Source organism: Moschus berezovskii, chromosome 24 (genome assembly GCF_049115385.1).
Source record: "Moschus berezovskii isolate FMDL1 chromosome 24, NW_MosBer_1.0, whole genome shotgun sequence".
NCBI lineage: Eukaryota > Metazoa > Chordata > Mammalia > Artiodactyla > Moschidae > Moschus > Moschus berezovskii.
Genome location: NC_142483.1, coordinates 61575706 through 61596593, shown reverse-complemented (window position 1 = coordinate 61596593; position 20888 = coordinate 61575706). Strand labels below are relative to the sequence as shown.

General features: G+C 43.3%; 1 protein-coding gene across 3 annotated transcripts in view; it reads right to left on the bottom strand.

Moving 5' to 3' along the window:
* The window catches only part of EGFR (epidermal growth factor receptor), a 217702-nt gene that overhangs the window by 75749 nt on the left and 121065 nt on the right, over nt 1-20888 (bottom strand). For all 3 annotated transcript variants that reach the window (XM_055414809.2, XM_055414810.2, XM_088831867.1), the window contains exons 2-3: nt 1282-1433; nt 247-430 (exon numbers count right to left, since the gene is read on the bottom strand). In XM_055414809.2, coding sequence (XP_055270784.1) covers nt 247-430; nt 1282-1433 — 336 coding nt within the window. The remainder of the gene's footprint in view (nt 1-246; nt 431-1281; nt 1434-20888) is intronic.

Genomic DNA, 20888 nt, shown 5'->3' with positions numbered 1-20888 from the left:
TAACTCTCTGGATACTTTTCCATGAACAAGGCACAACCTGTACTTGGCTTAACTCTTCCCTTCCTGCCCCATCAACTACTGTCTTCTTAGAACTTCCACTTGCATATCTTGCATGTGGCTGGCACGCAATACATCTGTGTGTCATGAATAAAAGTCTTCCCTGAGTGGAATTCAGAAAAGCACCCAGTCCGCTGAGTACCATCCAAGTCGCTCTTCATACTATAGCCTCCCATGTCCTGCTCTCACCCTGTAAGTTTCTCAAGGGCAGCTCCCTCAGTCCAGTTTTGTTTGCTCCATAGTTGGATAAGACCGCTAAGGCGTGGGTGTTTTCATAAAGCACATTTCCTCGGATGATCTGCAGGTTTTCCAATGGAATCTTCTCCACTGTGTTGAGGGCAATGAGTACATAACCGGCAACCTCCTGGATGGTCTAAGGAAATAAAACATGAACATATTATTTCTCTTTGGAGGAACTCATGAATGCAAGATATAAAGGGGGTCCAGAGAGCCCAGGACACCTAGCTGAACAGGATTGGTTGACGAATCATGTAGATGATTACCACTGGACCCCATGGGAGGTAACAAGATTTATAGTGATTGCTGCATTTTTGCCTCTTGAGCTTGACAGCAGTAACAACGGACCATGTGAATTACTGAGGAATGCTGTGACTTTCACTTTGCCTGGTGTTTAACAGTCTCAGCAGAAAATGGAAACGTTTTATTAATTTATTTCGTATTTTTTTTTGCAGGTTTTCCATCAAAAACAAACAAACCCAGAAGAAAACCAATAAAATCCTAAGTTTAACTACACCAAACTCAGAAGCTTTTAAGGCTGGCTCCTATTGGCTCACTAGAGCCTACTGCAAAACATATGGGAGTTTTGTGAACTAGTTTTTAAACTCTTGGTAGCCGGAAATCAACCATGGTGGGAGTATTTATACCAAGAAAACAGGTAAGGGCTACAAAGCAGGTCTTCTTTCCTTTTTTTTTCAAACACAGCCAGTATAGCAGGATACCATGGCTGCAGTGCTGGTTAAAAGATTAGTGTCCACAATGATAGCAGAACACCAGGCTAGTCTGTTTCTCTTTGCTATTTTATAGCTACAACTTGACACTATCTGGTAAAGTGAACTTTCCATAAAACTTGCATGTGTAATTTCCTTATGGTTTGTAACTGCCATAGCAAAAGTAAATACACTGCCAATTAAATTCTGCCAGGGCCTTATTTACTTTTATTTACTTCTACTGTATTTGGGTAAGGATCAAATTCATTGAACTAACCTTGAGAAAAGAAAGGTTGTAATTACTCTGCATGTAGGTAATTTCCAAATTCCCAAGGACCACCTCACAGTTGTTGAACATCCTCTGTAGGCTCAGAAAGTGGTCTTCAAAAGTGCCCAACTGGGTGAGCTTGTTACTTGTCCCTTGGCAAACTGGAAACAAGGGGAAAAAGGTATCACATGAAATAAAGTAAAGTAGAAAAACTAAAATAAAACAATCTTCACAATCTTCAACTAACTTCATGCTTCAGTGATTTAGGATAGTAATTCTGATTGAAGGCCACTCAGGACAAATGTGATAAACAATGTTTAAAAGTTTGTATAAGATGCAGTTCAAACTAAGGACTAGTTCATCTCTATAATGCATGCAACTATTTAAAAATATTAAAAATTCAAGGAGAAACAGATGAAAACCCTACAGAAATCTTTGATATTAAACAGTCTCTAAGAGTTTTAGTAAAATGCATGAAAAAATAGACAATAATTGTGTATTTACAATGTTGATAAATATATAATGAACCTTTACTTTGCAAAAAGATAACATGTCACATTATTATGTGTTGAAAGACTATTTACAAACATAGTTTCCTATCACAACTTTGTACAACCTAAAGTCAATGACAAGAGTGTAAATTAAAAACCATTGACTGGAGACAAAAAATATTCTAAACTGATGCACCGAAGAATAAAATCAAATATTATATAAAATTTAGAAAGTAACGTTGAAAACACACTTGGTTACTAATTGAGAAACCAGCATGTCTTTGTGTCTGCCACACTCTAAGGAGCCTGCCACCCAGGTGGAGGTGCAAGGGTTTGGCATCAATTGCTGGGATGTGGCCTCGACACACTTAACGCCCTAATGTTTTCAGCTGTCAAACTTAATATAAGAAAACATTTTAAATTAGGGGATGAAGTCAGACTATGAAAATACATTTGGTAGTTTATATTTAAAAGCAAAGGAGAGGATTATAATAAAGCCATGTTTATAAATTAGCTCTTTGAACAACATGAATAGGCAAGCATAAGAAAACAAAGAGGTTTGGGACTTTTGAAGCAGGGAGCTGGTAAGCGACTGTACTTTGAGCCAAAATTATCATAAGTGAGGAAATATGGCCTCTGGCTTTGGAGGTTTGATTCAGACCTGACCAGGCAGGGCTACAATCTGCAACCAGGTGGTTGAGCACAAAACCAACACCAGAGTCAATATGTGGGGACTTCCTGAGGAACTCTTCCCAAATCTGCATTTCTGTTTGATAGGTTCTTTGCCCCCTCCCCACGGTAGTGTTCTGCAGAGCATCATTTGACTTTCTGCTCTTGCAATCTGGTGCCAAGGCACTGAGTACATGTTCAGACACCACATAATAAACGTGAAGCGTTTACACCACCATTAAGTCTGAAGCAACCCTTACTTCCTCTTTGACTTTGTGGGGATTTCCCTCTTCTCCCCTTCTGTGGTCTCTTTCAAATTTGGTGGTAGAGAGAATGCTCACAAGGGAACTGCAATGGCTCACAAGACAGAGCCCGCTGCACTGGCTCCAGGGCACAGTGATTTCATCACTCAACCATAACACAGGACGGACCTAACATCTCTGGCTGCCTTCACTTAGGAGTGTGGGCTGCTCTGATTGCAACCTCAAGTTGGAACCACTGTACACAGTTGGCTGCAGTGCATGCAGATGAGGCCAGACTGATTTCCCAATTCTAAGGTCCTTAAAGATGTCAGCATCAAGGGAAGCGCAGGATTTTGACAATAACAGGTGACCTTTCTGTTGGCACACCTTGGAAGCTGATGGACTATGGTTCCTAAATTTCAGCCTAACTGGTCAGCTCTGGTCTAGGCAGCCCCAAGTATTGGTCATGCCCTTCACGCCAGCCAGGTGACCAATGTTGACTAGAACTGGGTGTTGGAGCACGTTTCTGAAGGGTTTCTTCTGTACACAGAAGGATGAAAGCAATCACAAATGTTTCCATTTTAAATGCTCAAAGGTATCTGTTTGTAAATTTCTCTTGGCTGAACTATTTTTATTATTAAATTAAGTGAAAATGACTTTCATCAGTTAAAAAGGAAAACATGTCAGGTAAGTTTACCCTGTTAAAGAAGAAAATAATTGCAAAAGGACTACACTTGTGTTTTTATTTATTTTTTCAAAAAGTGCTAAATGAGCACTGAAAGGATTTATTTGATGAATACTTACCATGACCCTTGGCTATTTACAGTTACTATAAATTACTTTCATATTTAAAAAAAGATCTTATATTTGGAAGACAGTAGCAACATTACACATTATTGATATGAACGTTAATTTGTAAAACATTTTGGAAACAACTGGACAAACTGCATACAAATAAATATGCTTAAAATCTATGTCATGATGATTCCACTTTGGAAAACCTATTCTGAGGAAACAGACCTAAATTTTCATGCAAAATGTTGATGTATTTTTTAATAATGGCAAAAAATTGCCCAACTGCCCAACATGTTTATTCTTAAGAAAAAGCAGCCAGCACACTATTGGACTGAGCTGAAGGCAAATCCATCTCGAGCCCTACTCCTGGGTTAATGACTAAAGTATCAACAGAAAACACGACAAGGCTGCTTATTCTGCGGCTTCTCTGCCACACACAAAAAGGGAGACAGCAGGTCTGGGGTGAGGACGCAAATGGCCCGGCCTGGGTTTCTTGACTGAACAAGGTATAATCTTGGCTCCATCCTTATATCAAATATCTCATGTTATGTAATATAGAACATTTAAATGTGAGACCATTAAATCTGGAAAATAAAAATCACTAACTAGCAAGGCAGACTCAAGGCAAAGCTGTGAGAGGAAAGGCTCTGAGCTCAGCCAGGAGAAAGCTTCCGGTCAGCACCTCCTCTGTATGCGGCCTGAAGGACTTCCCAGAGCTCCGCAGTGCGGTTTTCTCAAACACAGCCTTGGTAAAAGCCATTTCTGGCCTCCCAGAGCTGTTCTGAGAACCGAATGCACACAGAAGCTTCAGGTGTCTTTTGTTACAGCTAACTACTGGGAACTGTGACAGCTGCCTTGACGTAAGGTGTGCCCGGACAGATGCTGGGACTTCCGTGGATGTGTCCTCGTCCTGTGAGACTGTGTGAACTGGCCGCATTTGGTTGGTTCACTCAAATACTGGGCATTAAATAGAGTTACTCTGTCAGAAGAATATTTATCCAATGGGAAGAAGAAAGAAAAAATAATATATTGTACTTTAAGAATTTCATTGAAATATGCATTTAGGATTAGATTTTTAAGCAATTTATTCAGAGAGAGTTCAATATTACATTAGGCTAAGCCTTTGAAAACCAGAAAATTAAAAGTGTTTGTGTCAAGCTCCATACAACATGCTAGAGATTTGCTTTCCGTCCCACAAATCTGAAGACAAATTCTACTGAAACAAGAAGGGGGCCTTCAAAGCACTCAGCTTTTCATCTTCACAATTTATTATGTTGATTCATAAATGGACAAAAACCTAAAAGAACTGCACTGTGAACATCCTTAAAGTAGCATTTTATTATGTTCACTTTAACACACACCTACCCATCTAATGTTTTCTATGCGTTATAAAGTAAGGCACAGATAGCAGTGCCCTTCATCCTGACAAGCCACTGGTTACAGTTCAAGATTACTGACAGTGGCTGTTGAGGTAACATCACAAACTGTGAGATAATCAGTAATAAGTGGAGCACTGGTGAGTTTCAACAAATGCATGCAACTGTGTAACCTATACTCTTGTCATGCCCAGAACGTCACGGTCACCCTGGGAGCTCCCTCATGGCCCTGCTCAGACAGCCCCTGCCCCAGAGACCACAAACTGCAGACGTGTTTCCAGTTAGGACAGTTCTGCCTGTCTGGGGACTTCTGCTCATGGAATCATATGGCACCCTTGTACCAGGGTTCATGTGGTATCCAGAGTCAGGCTGTTCTCTTTCTGAAGAACCAACCCCACCCCCCCAATTTATTTGAATTGAAAATAAAACAGTCTGCCTCCTTTAAGTCCTGAGACATGCCTGATTTGACAGGGAGAGCCTGTGGCTTTCCTGTGTCATTGTGGGGGTGTACCTCTCTCTTTGCCCACAAGCCCAGGCAAATCTGTAAGGCTAAGACATAACACTAAAACAGGTTTCTCTAGATTTTCCCAAATCTACTTAGATACTTTTGGAATTGCCTAATTGTTTTAATTTGCTTTCTCTATGATTTAATGGCAGCCAAAGTCCCTGGGCACTTGCAAATCTCTCCCTGTGGCCTCCAAAACTGTTTTTATTATTGCCTCATTTTTCACAGAGCACCTCATTTTGAAGCAGAAATCATATCACATTGCTCTGGGTTTGAACCATCCGGGTTTCCCAGGGCAGCAGAACAGAGGATGGGCCCCTGCCCGCACCCCTCCCACCATCTCAGGCTCCCTCCCCTGCCCTTTGGTCCAGCCAAGCCTCCCTGTTTCTTCCAGCCACCAGGATCCTGCCCCCTTCAGGGCTCTTCCATCTGCTTGGAACACTCTTCCCTTTCTCCCCAGGTCTTTGCATTTTTGTGTCCCTTTTGTCACTGAGATTCTACCTCAGTGGACATGACATCCCTTCAGAAAAGCCTGTTCTGGGACCAGGTCAGCTTAAGTCTCCCCCATTGCATTCTATCACATTTTTCTGATTTCTTTTCTCTTAGCATTCATCACTACTTAAAATTATTTATTATGCAAATACAAAGAGTGGGGAGAGGTGGAATACACATATATCTCCTTGGACTGACTGCTGGGATGTGAATACACATGTTGTGTTTACATTTTAGATGTGAAAGCAATGGGCCGATAGTGGTCACGTGACCAGAGTCTTGGATGACCTGACACAGATCTCTCAACCTTTCCTGTTTCCGTGTGTCTGGTGGTAGAGAAGGAGGCAGGATGTCTCAGAAGAGTGTCAGTCCTCACAGCTTTCTGGTTGGTTACTGGAAAATCATTCTAGGCTACTTAACATATTAGATTAAGTTTTAAAAACCAAAGGAAGATTTTGCCCACTTTCATCCTGAAAAGGTTTAAGGAAATCTCAAGATATTTACATAATGGATTTAAAAATAAATAAGGAAAAGATACTCAGAGAGTTTGCTAGAGGTTTCATAGTATCCGGATTAATCATTTCTTTTGCCTTACTCAAATTGTGTTGTGGTGGCAATTTCAAAATGTGTGTTTATACATCTGAACTATTAAAAAATGCACAGAAATGTTACTGGAAGAAAAAGTTGTTAACAATAGACTTTTATGAATACTGGGTTTGGAGTGTTTTTCTTATTTCCTCCTTAGAGGTTCTGCATTTTTCAAATTTTCTACAGTGACCATATATTACTTTATAATAAAATATTACAGAGGAGATAATTTACAAAAATCTGTGTTGAACAGGCCAAAAGAATGACACTTTTAATAAAATACATTTCATAAAAATGGAGAAATGTTCTTCAAAGTTTTGCATATTATTAATTGAATGGCTTTGTGGAAGTGCTTTAAAAATTAGAAGTAACCAAATGAAATACTAGATATAGAGACTGTTAGAAGGGTGAGGAGGCTGCAGGTTGTTCACATCATTGGTATTCAGAACAGTTGCATATGGTAGCCCTTGGGAAAAGCCATGCATTGCACAGATTTGGTGTCTCTTCAAATAAGGACGGAATTGAAGAGATTCCAAGTTTCTTCCTGATCTATCAATACATTTTTTACATTCATTTCAGGGAGTAGAGAGTAAATTTATCCCATAGAAAACTGTTATAAATTGTGATTACAGCATCAGACGAGCCTGTGAAATTTATTTAATCCATAGAAGTTTGTAGGAATGTTGACCTACAGTTAAGTTATAATGAAAATTGGGAAAATATATAATAAAAGTAAATACAAATATGATTTTTTAAAAGTACAAAATAGTATTTAAATTTTCATTATGGCTTTAATAAATGGTTTTGTGGAATGGGAAAAGTGTCATTATAATTTTGAAAAGATTTTTCTTTATTTTTCAAAACTTTATATTTTATCAACAGTTTCTTATTTGATCATATTTAATTTCATACCTAATACATAGTCCTCATCCTGTAGGCATCCAAAGACTGCTGTCAAACTGAATTTCAATCTACACTACAACTTGGAAATGCACATATAACACTCAAAAAAGTCTTAAATATTTGGTAATTTGCAATGTGCATTATAATATGTCTACTGGACTAAACATGCCAAGCCTTGGCATGATCAACACATCTACAAACTCAAATCTAAGCTAACAATCAGAAAACTTGAAAATAACACCTATTTTGTTTTAGAGTTGGGACACAGAGTACCTGGTTGCTTTCCTTCCCTATGATTTTCCTCCTAGCCATTGAAGTAAGACCAAACCAAGTTTATGACTTTTTACAAGTAAACTAAGAGTTAGGAGACCTGTGCATATTGTGTCCACTTTCTTGGGAGCTAACTGATGTGTATGAGCCCCGGGAAGACCAGCTCTAGGAGCGATGGTGGCAGGTGTCCAGGGACAGCCTCAGGCATCTCTGAATCAGTGTGCAGACTGTGGCGCGTCATTATGGGACGGTCTCCAGCCAGTTATCTCCACTCTCTGTGTCTCCACTCCCTGGTTACAATAGGACCAGCTCGATGCACATGACAGGGCAGTTGTGAGCAGTAATGGGACTATGGACATAAAAGTGCCTCATAAATCACACATGTCCCTAAATACAAACCATGCCTGATATCGAGGCTTTGCTACAGCAGTATTCAAAGCAGGCAAACCACTGCAATCTATTTCTGCCTATGTGTCTTCAAGGATACAGCAAACCACCCCCACCTCTAGGGGCGGCGGGGTGGATTTCTTTTTTAAATGCACTCAACAGAACTGCTGTATTGTGTCAAAATTGAGGATGCTTTAAAATTCTAAAATGAAAGACATTACTGTTCACTTTTATTGGATGCTGTCCAGAGAATGGTTCTGACAATGGAAATGAAAAATCTTGAATCATGGAGCTGGGTGTCCACTCCATTTTTATAGGTAGTTGAATGGCTAGTAAATAAGAAATGATTTTTACCTATTTGGGATGATCAGAAATGAACCTGGACCAGAAAAAACTTCAGAAAGCCATACCCACTAATTTTTTTATTCATTCAGCCCAATAAATCTTTTTTGAGTATTTGGCAACACAATTTGTGTCTGGTCCTTCCTCTTTATTTAAATAGATGGACATACACTGAATGAAAATTCATGGACAGATGAATGACATTATCAGATTATACACCAGAATCTATATTAGGTAGTACAGAACTAGATTACACGTGATTGGAGTGCTCCTTGACTAAACGTTGAATGCTGAGCAGGGCACACTGAGGAAAGGACAGTGGTTAGAGCTGGCTTAAAATCTCTCCATGTGAAAATATAAACAAGAGAGAATTCTTGGGTCTGGTCTTTACTTTCTAGAGATATCATGAGTCAGCGCCTCCTCCCGGCTGGGTTCTGTTTTTCTAATCTCCCGGCTTGGGACTGCTGCTTTCTCATGCTCAGGGCTCTCTCCACACACAGGCATGCCTCTCAAGCGAGTAACTCCACTGCCTTTCCGAAGCTCTGCTGGCCAAACCATCACCTGGATGCTTCACCCCCACTTCGATTTTCATGCTTCTGACCTACTTCTTCAGAGTCCTGTTGTGTTTTCAGGTGAGTCCTTCAACCTGAGCAGTGAGGGCCAGTGCAGAGTCCACAAGGTTAGTACTTGACACGGCACAGATTTTCAAAGCTCTTCCTCAAGAATGTGACTGCTGAGACCTGCCTATCATCTAAATGAGGAGGGGCTGTTACTCCCTCTCATCCCATTCACTGGAATGGGATGGTCTGCCTTTCTAAAAGCAGGGGACTTGAAAGAGCAGGACAGGATGGGAGCAGGGGGTGGGGGGCAGATGGTCATCACAGAGGTAAGCCTGGGAAGTGGGAAAGGGAATATTCCTAATGGGGTGGGCGTCAAAGACCACTACTTGAAAGCGGTTCAAAGCTTGACAGTTCAGAGTCTGACTTAAGACTGCCTGTCTCCCTGCACCCTTCACCTCTCACTCCGCTGACCCCCTTCAGTAGAGACCTGGTGAGCAGAAGGCAGTGGCTTTCTACCCTGCCCAAGCCCCTGCGACTCCCCCTAATGAGGAGGGCTGGGGAACGCTCTTCATATTGGAGCTCATGCAAACGCCAGCCCGACAGAGGAGCACCCCCGCCTGGGGAGTCACTGCCATAGGTGTCGCTGGCCACTGGGCAAAGGTTTGTTCCCTCCTGCTCTGTGGTCTGCACCAGGGCCACGAGGGCTGGCTGTTCTTCTGTTCATTCACTGCTTCAACTAAAACATCTTTAATAAAGTGGCTCAACAACAGTTCTCAAGAATGAATCAGAAGTGCTCACTGCCCTGAAGAGACATACCAACCCTTTGGGGAGATGACTTCACTCACGAAATAATCGCAGGACTTGCCCCAGCCATGCAACAGAGCCACTGAGGGACCCAGGCCTGCAGGAGGAGAAGTTGCCAATGTGAACACTCCTTATGTTCCTCAGAGTAAAGCAAAGAAGTCACCCCCTGTTCCCAGCAAAGAGGAGGCTGCCTAAAAGTGCCAGGCGCTGGGCTTGGTGACCCAGTCCCACAATTTGCCACACCAAGAAAATAAGATTTATTTCATTTCTCCTTCTCCCCTGCATTGCCCTCCTCTGGGTCATCTGGAGATACACATGAGTGATCCTTTCTGGGTTCTCTATAGTTATCTCTAAGAATCACTTCTCCATGCATTCTTATTGAAAAAAATTCCGGAAAAGATACATAATTTCCAAGGAAACAAAAGATTTCTAAACCAGAATGGTGGGTAAGGAGGTTTCTTGCAAGTGTTTCTCTGCGGAAAAACTGTGTGGGTTCCATGTGGCAGTGCGTGTCTACCCCCACCCCAAGACAATCTGAATGTGCTTTTAAATGCTTTCTCCTATCATTACTGTTTTTGTTTTTAAAAGTAAGTCACTAATGCACAATTGTTTCAAGGCCACGTCTCTAAATAGATACCCATTTAAGTTGGTTTACTCATGAACATAAGAAAAATTGAACACACAAATAGCCACCTATCCCCAAAAAAAGAACCCAGAGTAAATGATAACAAACAGCTAAACAAGGGAGTGATTACTAAGACAACAGGAGAGGCCATGACACCAAAGCTTTCTTCTGAAAACAAAGATGTTTCCAGCACCCCTCCCTGTGCTTCCCCACCAGCGCCAGCCACGGTCAGGCCAGGACTAGCTCTTCGAGTGCCCCATGGTGTTCTGCCCAGCCTTTGCTGTGAGAAGTGCAGGAGGTCACAGAAGACCTGTGACCTCCTATGAGGGAACCTATAGGAAAAGGGAGCAGAGGAAAAGGAGCAAAGATGTTAGGAGACAGAAGGAAGCTGGTCCACTGGGACTGCTTGGGAAAGGATGGATTTGGGGGAGGAGGGTACAGAAAAGACAAAGCTTTCAGGGCTGAGATTTCTAAGCCATTTTTCAAGTCTGAGCTTTCATTATGCTGCTTCAGGCTGGAATTGCTTTCTGCGGGGGCATCATTGGATCCCTTTTGCTCCTGGGAACAAATGAGAAACAATAAAATGAGAAAAGTAATGCCCCTAAAAAGATGAGGGGCTTGATTTCACTGATGAGCTGCTTGCTTTTTAAAAAGTTACCAAAACATGTCAGGTCCTCAGCACAACTATTTGAACCAATCTGTCATAGTCATGTCATAAAGGATTTGAAAAGTCAGAAAAGGGGCAAGCTAACCCCTAGCCATTCTGACTACAGAACAACAGCATCCGACTTTTACAATGACCTGTCAATGACCAATGCCCTTAGAGCCAAAGGACTGGATAAGAACTCTGGTCCCAACACTACTGGGACCATATTTCTATCACATTGAGGCCCTTTTTCTTCATCTATAAAACAGGGACTCTTGGCAGGGTTCAGGGAAATGGGAGAATCCGTGCTTAAAGCATCTGACACATGGTAGACTCACATATTACTACAACTTGAATCTGAGTTAAATCTGGACTGGGTCCCAGTAGAATGAAATTGCTTCCTTCCTTCCAAGCTCTCCCAGAGGTTGACCCCTCTGCCTTCAGTTCACATTGTTACGTGTGGCCTGGGGAACAGCTGTGGCTCCTGCTGCTGAGGGAGGAACAGTGGACACTGACCATAGCTAACCCAGAGCCCATGGCCTGAAAGGGGGCACATTTGGACCCATATCTGATCAGGGAACCTGTGTTGGGCACTTAAGCCTAAAGAAGCCACACCTATTGTGTGTCTTTTAGAATTCCTTTAGAAGAGCTCCTAGCTTTATGTTCACAACATTCTCTACTCTTGTTATTTTTCATTTAGCAAAAAGCTTCATCTGACCCTTCTCAGTTGGGATTTGTGTGCTGTGTGTATTTACATATTTTTATTTAATGCTTGTTTTAAAATGAACAATTTTTTCACTTACTCCTACTTACTTAAAATATTCCTTTTAAGTTGCATTTCAGTAGGGGAGGGATGCAGCCTCTTTCCTTGGTTCACAATGTGACCCAAAGCCCATCCCAATTCCTGGGCTCAGTGATGAGGAAAGACTGACTCAGAAATCACTAACAACTTCTCAGTTGACTCGCGAGAAGCCTGAGCCAACTTTCTGCTGCAGAAGACTCTTGATTGTGCTCAGATACTACTGTTTCTAGAATGTGAAAGATCTCCATGAGGAGCCAGCAATTCAAGTTCATAGTTCTCCTACAGAACCATCTGCTATTAGATGGACCATGTGCCTGGAAAAAGGTGTGAATGGGTGATGCCAACCAGAGCTGCTTCTCACTGACACAGGTCTGAGTCCAGAAAATACAGTCTGAAGCACCCTGTATGCTGTTCCAGAGCAGGGACTGGGAAACTTCTGAAAAGAGCCAGAGTAAATATTTTCGGGTCTGCAGATGATATGGTCTGTGTCCTAATCCTCGACCCTGTTGTGGGCCAAAGACAGCACCAGACACAAGTAATGATGGCCAGGTGCCACCGTGTTTCAATGAAACTTTATTTGTAAAACAGGCAGCAGTTGGATTTGGGCACTGGATTGTACTTTGCCAATCTCTGATTTAGGGAAAGGTCTAACAGGAGGAGGGGAAGCACATGATTAGAATTCCCTTTATCCTGGATTTTCTAGAAGATAAACCTGGTTAAAGTGGGTCATTTCACTCCTAAGGTCAAACTCCAAAAGGGTTTGTGTGTGTGTGTGTGTGCTCAGTCATCTCTGACTCTTTGCAGCCCCGAGGAATGTAGCCTGTCAGGTTCCTCCATCCGTGGAATTTTCCAGGCAAGAATACAGGAGTGGGTTGTCATTTCCTACTACAAGGAATCTTTCTGACTCAGGGATCGAACCCATGTCTCCTGCATTGGCAGGTGGGTTCTTTACTGATAGTGTCACCTGGGAAGCCCCCAAAAGGGTTTTCTTAGGGTTAAATTCTTCCTAATTCATCATCAGTTAAATAGAGGGATTGAAGATATAAGGTACTAAGAACTAACAAGGAAGTGAAGGGCTTCAAGCTGTTATTTATATGTGTACGTGGGGGTTACAAGCTTCCCAGTTGGCACTAGTGGCAAAGAATCCACCTGCCAATGCAGGAAATGTGAGAGACCAGGGTTTGACCCCTAGGTCTGGAAGATCCCCCTGGAGGAGGGGGATGGCACCCCACTCCAGTATTCTTGCCTGGCGAATCCCATGGAAGAGGAGCCTGGTGGGCTCTGGTCCACAGAGTCACAAAGAGTTGGACGTGGCTTAGCAAGCAACATGGGGGTTACAGTACTGTGTGAAGCAACATCTATTCTTAGAACTGGACAGCCAAATCCATGTCCAGGAATCCTGGCTTTCCATATTCATGACAAACAAAGAATCAAGTTCTGCTTATCCTTCCCAGTGACTAAGAATGTTAATCCTGCTATGAGTCCGTAAAGCAATCCAATTCTCTATCTACAACTCTGTCTCACAATTATTCCTTCTCCGCCCTGAAGCTAGACCCCTGATAATGGCCTCTGACTTAACACAGATGCAGCTCATTTCTCCTCTACCTCGGGCGTGCAGATTTGCGAAGACAATGAGAGTCTCTCACTGCTGTTTTTAGCCCCGTGCTTCCGGATCCCTGGATCCTGCCTCCCTAGCGCTCTTGGGAATTCCACGTGTGTGGTCTCCCTTCACAGACTGTCCTCCAGAGAGGCTCCCCCACCAGCTCCTCCTCCTGGCTCCTCAGCCCTGTGGCTGCCTCTTGTGGATGTGCACTTGGTCATCATTTTCACTTGTGGTGAAAGCATTCTGTTGTTTCACAGCACATTCTGTCTCTTTAAAGAATAACATGTCACCTAAGAACAACAGCGTTCTGTTACCTTTGGCTCCCCTTTAGCTTATTACACTGAGAAATTCAGCAAGCAATGAGATGAATAAATACTGCTGAATTACTAAAATCTCTATATTAACATCATATATAAGTTTTCAGCAGATTTGATTCACTTCTTAAGTTTAATAACTGAAGAGGCAGATGAGCAATGAAAATGGAATCTCCACGGCTTCTATTAATAGTAGGGCTGATGGTAAATTCCTCTTAGGCTTGGATGAGGAAGTATTTTTCCTTGCTTGGGTCTCTCTTAAGTTTTAGTTTCTATTACATCCTCCTGGCCTAATAGAATTGGATTTGCTACAGACTGCAGACACAAAATTCTGTTGTTGAAAGTCCGTTTTCTGATTGAATGTATCTGAGATTTAACCAGACTGATTCTTCCAAAAACATGGTCTATTAAGTAACAGACAAGAAAACTTACCCTTGGTTTCCTTGCTGCATTATTAACTATTATCCAAGGGAATACTTAAAAATAACGCACACAGGATTCATAAGACATACTTTTTATCTTCTTTTGAAAAAATTCCTCCCTTTAACTTCTCTCTTATGCTTTTCTCCTGCTCACAGAAGACATTATGTAATTCTCTTCCCTGCCGAGCATTCTTAGATAGCCTTCCTTTAAGTGCAATGACCAAGGTAAAACTGCTCCACCATGACAATCATTCTAGGCCAAAGAATCCTGAGCGGGGTTTCCTTATCTCTTGTGTGTGTGTCAGTTGCTCAGTCGTGTCCGACTCTTTGTGTCCCCATGGAAGGTAGCCCACCAGATTCCTCTGTCCATGGAATTCTCCTGGCAAGAATACTGGAGTGGGTAGCCATTCCCTTCTACAGGGGATCTTCCTGACACAGGGATCAAATCTGCGTCTCCTGCATTGCAGGCAGATTCTTTACTATCTGAGCCACCAGGGAGGCCCCCTTCCTTATCACTTATTAGCAAACTATTTGAATTTCTTTCCTCTTGGGGACAATCAGAGACTCATCTCTAGGAGCAAAGATCCTTTGATCCTTTGCTGACTTTGATCACGGTTAGTGTCTTTCAAAGGGCAGGTGCTGTAAGTGAAGTTACAAGGCTTCAACAATATGCCCTCCATCTATTTGCTTGTGATCATATGTCTAAGAGACTCCTGGTAGTTAAGGGAGAGAAGCGAAGAGTTGGGGCTAGAGTCAAGTCCCTGGGTCTAAAAACCATCTCAAGGAAAAGCTGTCGATCCCCACAATATGTGTAAGTACCAAATCCAGGCTCAACAGTGCACTCCAAGAGATGGCAAACCTTTTCATTTGTTCTTAGCCAGTCTGGGATTCTCAGGCTGTGCCATTCAATCTGACAGAACATGTTGATGGAGATAAAGTCATTCTTGGCAGCCTAGGGCCTACAGGTCCCTGTAAGGCCAGTGCCGAGTGAGGATTGTGCCCGGGCCTTTCAAATGGCCAGAGGGCTTGGGCCTAATGCAGTGGACGTAATTGGTTGGTAATCTGTAACCTACTTTTTTTTTTTTTTTTTGCTGACTATCTGGTTATTGAGGCCAGTAACCAGAGAAGTGAAAAAAGTGTGTACTTTATGTTTTAACTGAACTCATCATTGAACTGTTTATTCTGGCACATGGTCAAATCTGCAGCGGGGGTGGTGGCAGCAGAAGGGGCTGCTGCTGTGGGGCTGCAGGAATGCCTTCAGTGAGCTGATTTCCACCCTGCTGAATGGCCACTCAAGCCAGACTTCTCCTTGAAGCCGAGAAAGTTTCCTGCACAAACATTTCTTTGTAAGCTCAATTAACTTTCATAATAATTTGTGCTTTTAGTTTAGGAACTACAGATGTTGTGTGGGTGGTGGCAAGGGTGAGGGGGTGGGAATGAGAGGATGAAAGAGCAAGGACGCAGATCCTCCTCCTTTGGAAAATGTGGTAACACTTCCTTTCATGGAAAAAACACATCAGTTTTTAGAATTACTAAAAAATTTGAATCATTTGTAGAACAACTAGAGAAAGCCATGGCTGTTGGATTTGGGGGAGGCCAGACTGGGCCGTTTCCCAGCTTTTCTCCCTCCTAATGAGACCCAGATCTTTGTGGCATGATTATCTGGGATTGTAATTTTATGCTGGAAATAGTCCAAAGGTTGGGCAGCAGAATCCAGACATTCATCAAATGATAGCTCAATTTGCAAAGGAAATACAAAATCAAAAATATTAAATAGTAATTGGGAGCAAGTATTAATGTGCTAAGGGACAAGGGAACTCTTATTAACTAGACAATAAATCGTCACTGGGAATGGTTTTACCACCAGAAATACACTTGCAGGTTTTCCCATTAAGTCTAGTCACTTATTATTTAATGTTGATTTAAGCTGATCGCCGAAGAACTGATGCTTTTGAACTGTGGTGCTGGAGAAGACTCTTGAGAGTCCCTTGTACTGCAAGGAGATCCAACCAATCCATTCTAAAGGAGATCAATCCCGGGTGTTCATTGGAAGGACTGATGCTAAAGCTGAAACTCCAATACTTTGGCTACCTCATGCGACGAGTTGACTCACTGGAAAAGACTCTGATGCTGGGAAGGATTGGGGGCGGGAGCAGAAGGGGACGACAGAGAATGAGATGGCTGGATGGCATCACCGACTCGATGGACATGAGTTTGAGTGAACTCCGGGAGTTGGTGCTGGACAGGGAGGCCTGGCGTGCTGTGATTCATGGGGTCGCAAAGAGTTGGACACGACTGAGCGACTGAACTGAACTGAACAAAGGTTAAATTGGGGGTGCTACTGGATGTTTGTGGCTATTTCACAGGAAAATTCCTAAGTCAATTTTATACTCCAAATCCTACAATATTCTTCATATAATGATGTTCATTTTACCCTTATCCACTTACAAATAAAACAACATTTACAAAATGTTTTACACGTCACACTTGCAAATAATGTCAATTTTCTAATTCACATCTACCTAATGTTCTGTGGGTGTGTGCTCAGTCATTCAGTTGTATCCAACTCTTTGTGACCCCACAGACTACTGCCCACCAGGCAAGAATACTGGAGTGGGTTGCCATGCCCTCCTCCAGGGGATCTTCCAGACCCAGGGATCAAACCTGAGTCTCCAGTGTCTCCTGCATTGCAGGTGCATTCCTTACCACTGAGTCACCGGGGAAGCCCCTACCTAATACATAAGCTATTAAAAAGTCAACATAATACAGCCATCAGCTCAAAAAAATAAAATAAAATAAAATAAAAAGTCAACATAATATGGAAACTATTGAGAATCAAGCCCACTAGAATGAAAGTCTTCTGTGTCTCTTACGGCCTGGTTAGTGAGAGCAGTCTCAGGACCGCTTCCCTTCTGTATGCATGCAGCGGATGCTCTCACTGGACACCTGACCACCATGCATGGGGCCCAGCACAAAGGTCGCTCATGGTGAATACTCCTGTCCTAGCTTGAGGATTCCAACTCTGATGCCTGCCTCTGAGCCAGCTCTGCAGGAACTGGTGGTATCACCCCAGGCAAATTATTTCTTACTCAGCCTCTCTTTCCTCTTCCGTAATGGGAGTAAAGGTGCCTTCCTTGTGGAATCAGTGTGAGGATTGAATTGTTAACATCTGTAAGACAGTGTCTGGATCCCAGAGGCCATCACTGTTGTCACCATCAGTCCATCACTGTAGCATCAGTGTGTGTCAGGCACACACAAGGTCCAGGGACACAGCTGAGAATGGACTCACACTGCTCCTGCCTCAGGAAGCCTGCGGTCCAGAGAGGGTGACAGACAGCCACCAAATCATGGAACTGCTCGCTGATGTATGATTGTGAGTGTGGCTGGGGGAGAGTATGGAAGGTAGACCCTGATCCTGTCTGAGAGGCCCTGGCAGGATCCTTTGAGTTACGGCCATTCATCTGAGCTCTTCAGGAGCCTGACCAAGTGTGGGCAAGGGCTTGGCAGGCTTTCCTGCAGGAGGAGCTGTGACTGTGGAAGGTCCCATGGATGGACATGAGGCTAGCAGAGAGCAGGGTAAGGGGAGGCGGGGGGCGTTAAAGGGCTTGCTGTTGAGGACTCTCCATTTTAAAGGCATGAGAAGATTTCAAACAAGGAGGAACATGCTCAGGTTTGTGTTTTAAAAATACCTGCTGCTTTTTGGAGCAGGACCTAGATGGTGCCCAGAAGTGGACGTGTCTATAAGAGGTTCTATGGGAGGAGATGTTCTGTTCCAACAAGATGCTCCACTGGGGAACTAGACAAAAGGTTGCACAGGGCTTCTTGGTACCATGTCTTACAACACGTGAGTCTTCACTTTTCTCAAAACAAGAAGTTTAATTACATAACTTATTCAGAAGCACAAGCTGTGAGGAAGAGGTCTTTGTAGGAACTGTCACCCCTAGAACATGTTCCCTGTCTGAAGAGCCAGCACCCTAGGCTGAAGCCCAGAGCTGGTGGTAATGAGCCTGGCTTCTGGCAGTGTCCTGGTGACAGGGGAATCTTGCCCTCTATGTGGGATGTCAGTAGCTTGTAATTTTCAAATGCTGTGATGTTTTCTTATAAAGAGAAAAGCCATTATTTTTGCAGCATGTGGTTTCAATGTTTTTTCAATTCAAAAACAAGAATTGTATTTCTCTATGACATGTTGCACCTTCATAAATTAAATAATCTCCCTCTTCTAACTTAAACAGCCTTACTGCCCCATGGAGAGGGGCCCAGAAGGTCTCCAGAACAGCGTGGGGAGACCAGTTAGGCACATGCAGAACAGTTTAGAGCCTCACATTGTGGAGTGGGGGCTGCAGACTGGCAACACTGGCCTCACCTGTGAGAGTCTGTTAGCGATAAGGATCCTGGGCCTCATCACAAACTCACAGGAAGAAAATCTATGTCTGAACATGATCTCTGGAAATGCCCCTGCACTGACGTGGTGGCAGGGTTACAGCCAACCCTGGCAGGTGTTAAGGAGTCTGAATCCACAGACCTGTGGACAGCTCAGTACAAAAGCACAGAAGAGCGTGATGTCAGGAGCACTGACCTTCCCAAGGGAAAATCTGGACTGTGAGCTGTCACGGTAGTAAGGGAAAACTAAAGGCTGAGATCCTAGGGAAAGACCTTGAGTCCAGTCAGCTCAGGGCAAGAGGGGTGGCCTGTCTTGGACTGGGCCTAGGGCTGTAGATGGGTGCGGGGCACCCAAGGGGCAAATCAGGTGGTGATGGCTCCTGATTGTCAGCCAAGTGCACTGCTCACAAGGGTCTGTCCTTGGAGTTAGTTATGCCAAGTCCAAACCTGTGTATGATGACAATGCAGACATCACAAAAATCTCCAGATCCATGGTATTCACATAGGAACCCCTATGGCGTTCCAACCAGAGGCTATAAGTAAAGGGTATTCTGGACAACATCACAGTTGTAGAGCTTAAATTTGCAATTTTGAGATTCTGAAAATATCAACAAAGTCAAATAAGTCTCCAGAGCCTGAGTCTACACCTTGTATGGGGTTCAGCCTCCATCATTAATGATTTAGTTAATTTCATGCCTAAATGTGCCTATAGAAAAACCTGGTAGAGATTTGAAACACACAGATTTCAACAAAACAAGCTGAAACAAAGCTTTTAGATTTGATTAAAGGAGTATGTGGTGTCACAGCAACACTTTGTGCCAACAGCACAGAAGGAAGATATCAACAAGTCTGGACATCTCAAAACCACGACTGAACCACAGCAAAGAGCTTTCCTGTAACTGAACCCATGGCTTTCTTGTTCATCTCCCTATTCCTTTATTCCCTCTCCCTCATTAGACTTGCACACATGTACACACACACATAAGCTTTAATTCTGTATTTGAGCGGGGAAAGTTCAGCTGCTCTAGTCTTTCATTACAATTCCTCCATATTTTAATCCCTCTCTGTCTTCTCCTATAGACTTTCCTTCTCAAAACTGCACCTTGGATTTAAACTGACATTTATACTAGATGTACTGCAGCTTTAGAGCTCCTTTTAGAAAGCCTCATGAAATGAAATACATGATAAAGGTGGGATGAAGTTCTTCAGGGTGGCACATAATCTTCAACACAAATATGCAGTATTTTTAGTTATGTTTTCTTTTCTCCATATTTATCAAAGGAATGGTTATGCTAATTACTATAAGTGCACTTCGAATGTTAACTTCTTAATTGCTAGTGCAGAAAATACTTCTTTTATTCCTTGGCTTTCACCACAGCATCACCATCACTCCACAAATTTACCTGAAACTTACTAGGCCACACCAAGAAGGGTCTATAGCCACATATCAAATTTTTCCAGACAAGACATTTAAGACACATTCTGGTAAAACTGGAGGAGCCAGGTGGGTCATTTTTCAATATCCTCTCTAGCAAGCCAGTGGGTGAAGAAGGAATCCAGGACCTAGTCTTGTGTTTGTGTGCTGATCATAGGACCTCACTCTAAGGTAACCCAGTATGTGGGTTATGTGAATGTGATCTTTGCACCAAAGGTGTGCTACTGTGAACTGTTTATTAGCCAATCCATCCATCCATTTGTCACCATCTGCTGAACACAAGATACTTGTGTACTGGCTCCAGGCCTGTACATGCGAGAGACAGTTCATGGACTGAACTCTCGCATCAGTTCATGGGAGAGACAGAACGTGACAAGCTGTAAAGAAGTTACAGCAACAGCTTAGACTGCTAATTCTCAACTGATAGAGGACAGAGGACGCCTTAAGAAATGAAACAAAACAGCTTCCTAAAGGATCTGATGCTTGAATGTGTGGTGCAGAGTAGGTTTTCATTATGCAGAGGCTTGGGGGGTGGGGGAGGTGAAAGAACAAAGGAACAGAACAGGAGCAGAATATGAGAAGACCGGAGGGAGGGAGGCAGCAGGGAGATGGGTCCACCCACTAAGCGAGCCAGCACGCTGATGCCAGCCTGGAACAGCGACTCTAGCAGTGAGCTGGGCACCGTTGAGAAGGAAAGCGGGCCGGCAGTGAGGGGGACGGCCTGTGGCACGCAGGTGGGCCAGGGCTGCCTTCACAACGTGTGCTGTCAGAGGGCAGGGAGGATGCGGCTGGAGCCACGAGGGCGGCTGTGGGCTGGGGGCGTAGGGGCTGGAGAGGGATGTGGGTGTTAGGCGGTTAGAGTGGCTCGCCCTAGGTGATGGTGCAGTCTCGGAGGCTCTTTGGCTGCTCGTTTCACCACGACTACCTAAGTAAACTAGCCTTCCCAGGTGACGCCAGTGGTAAAG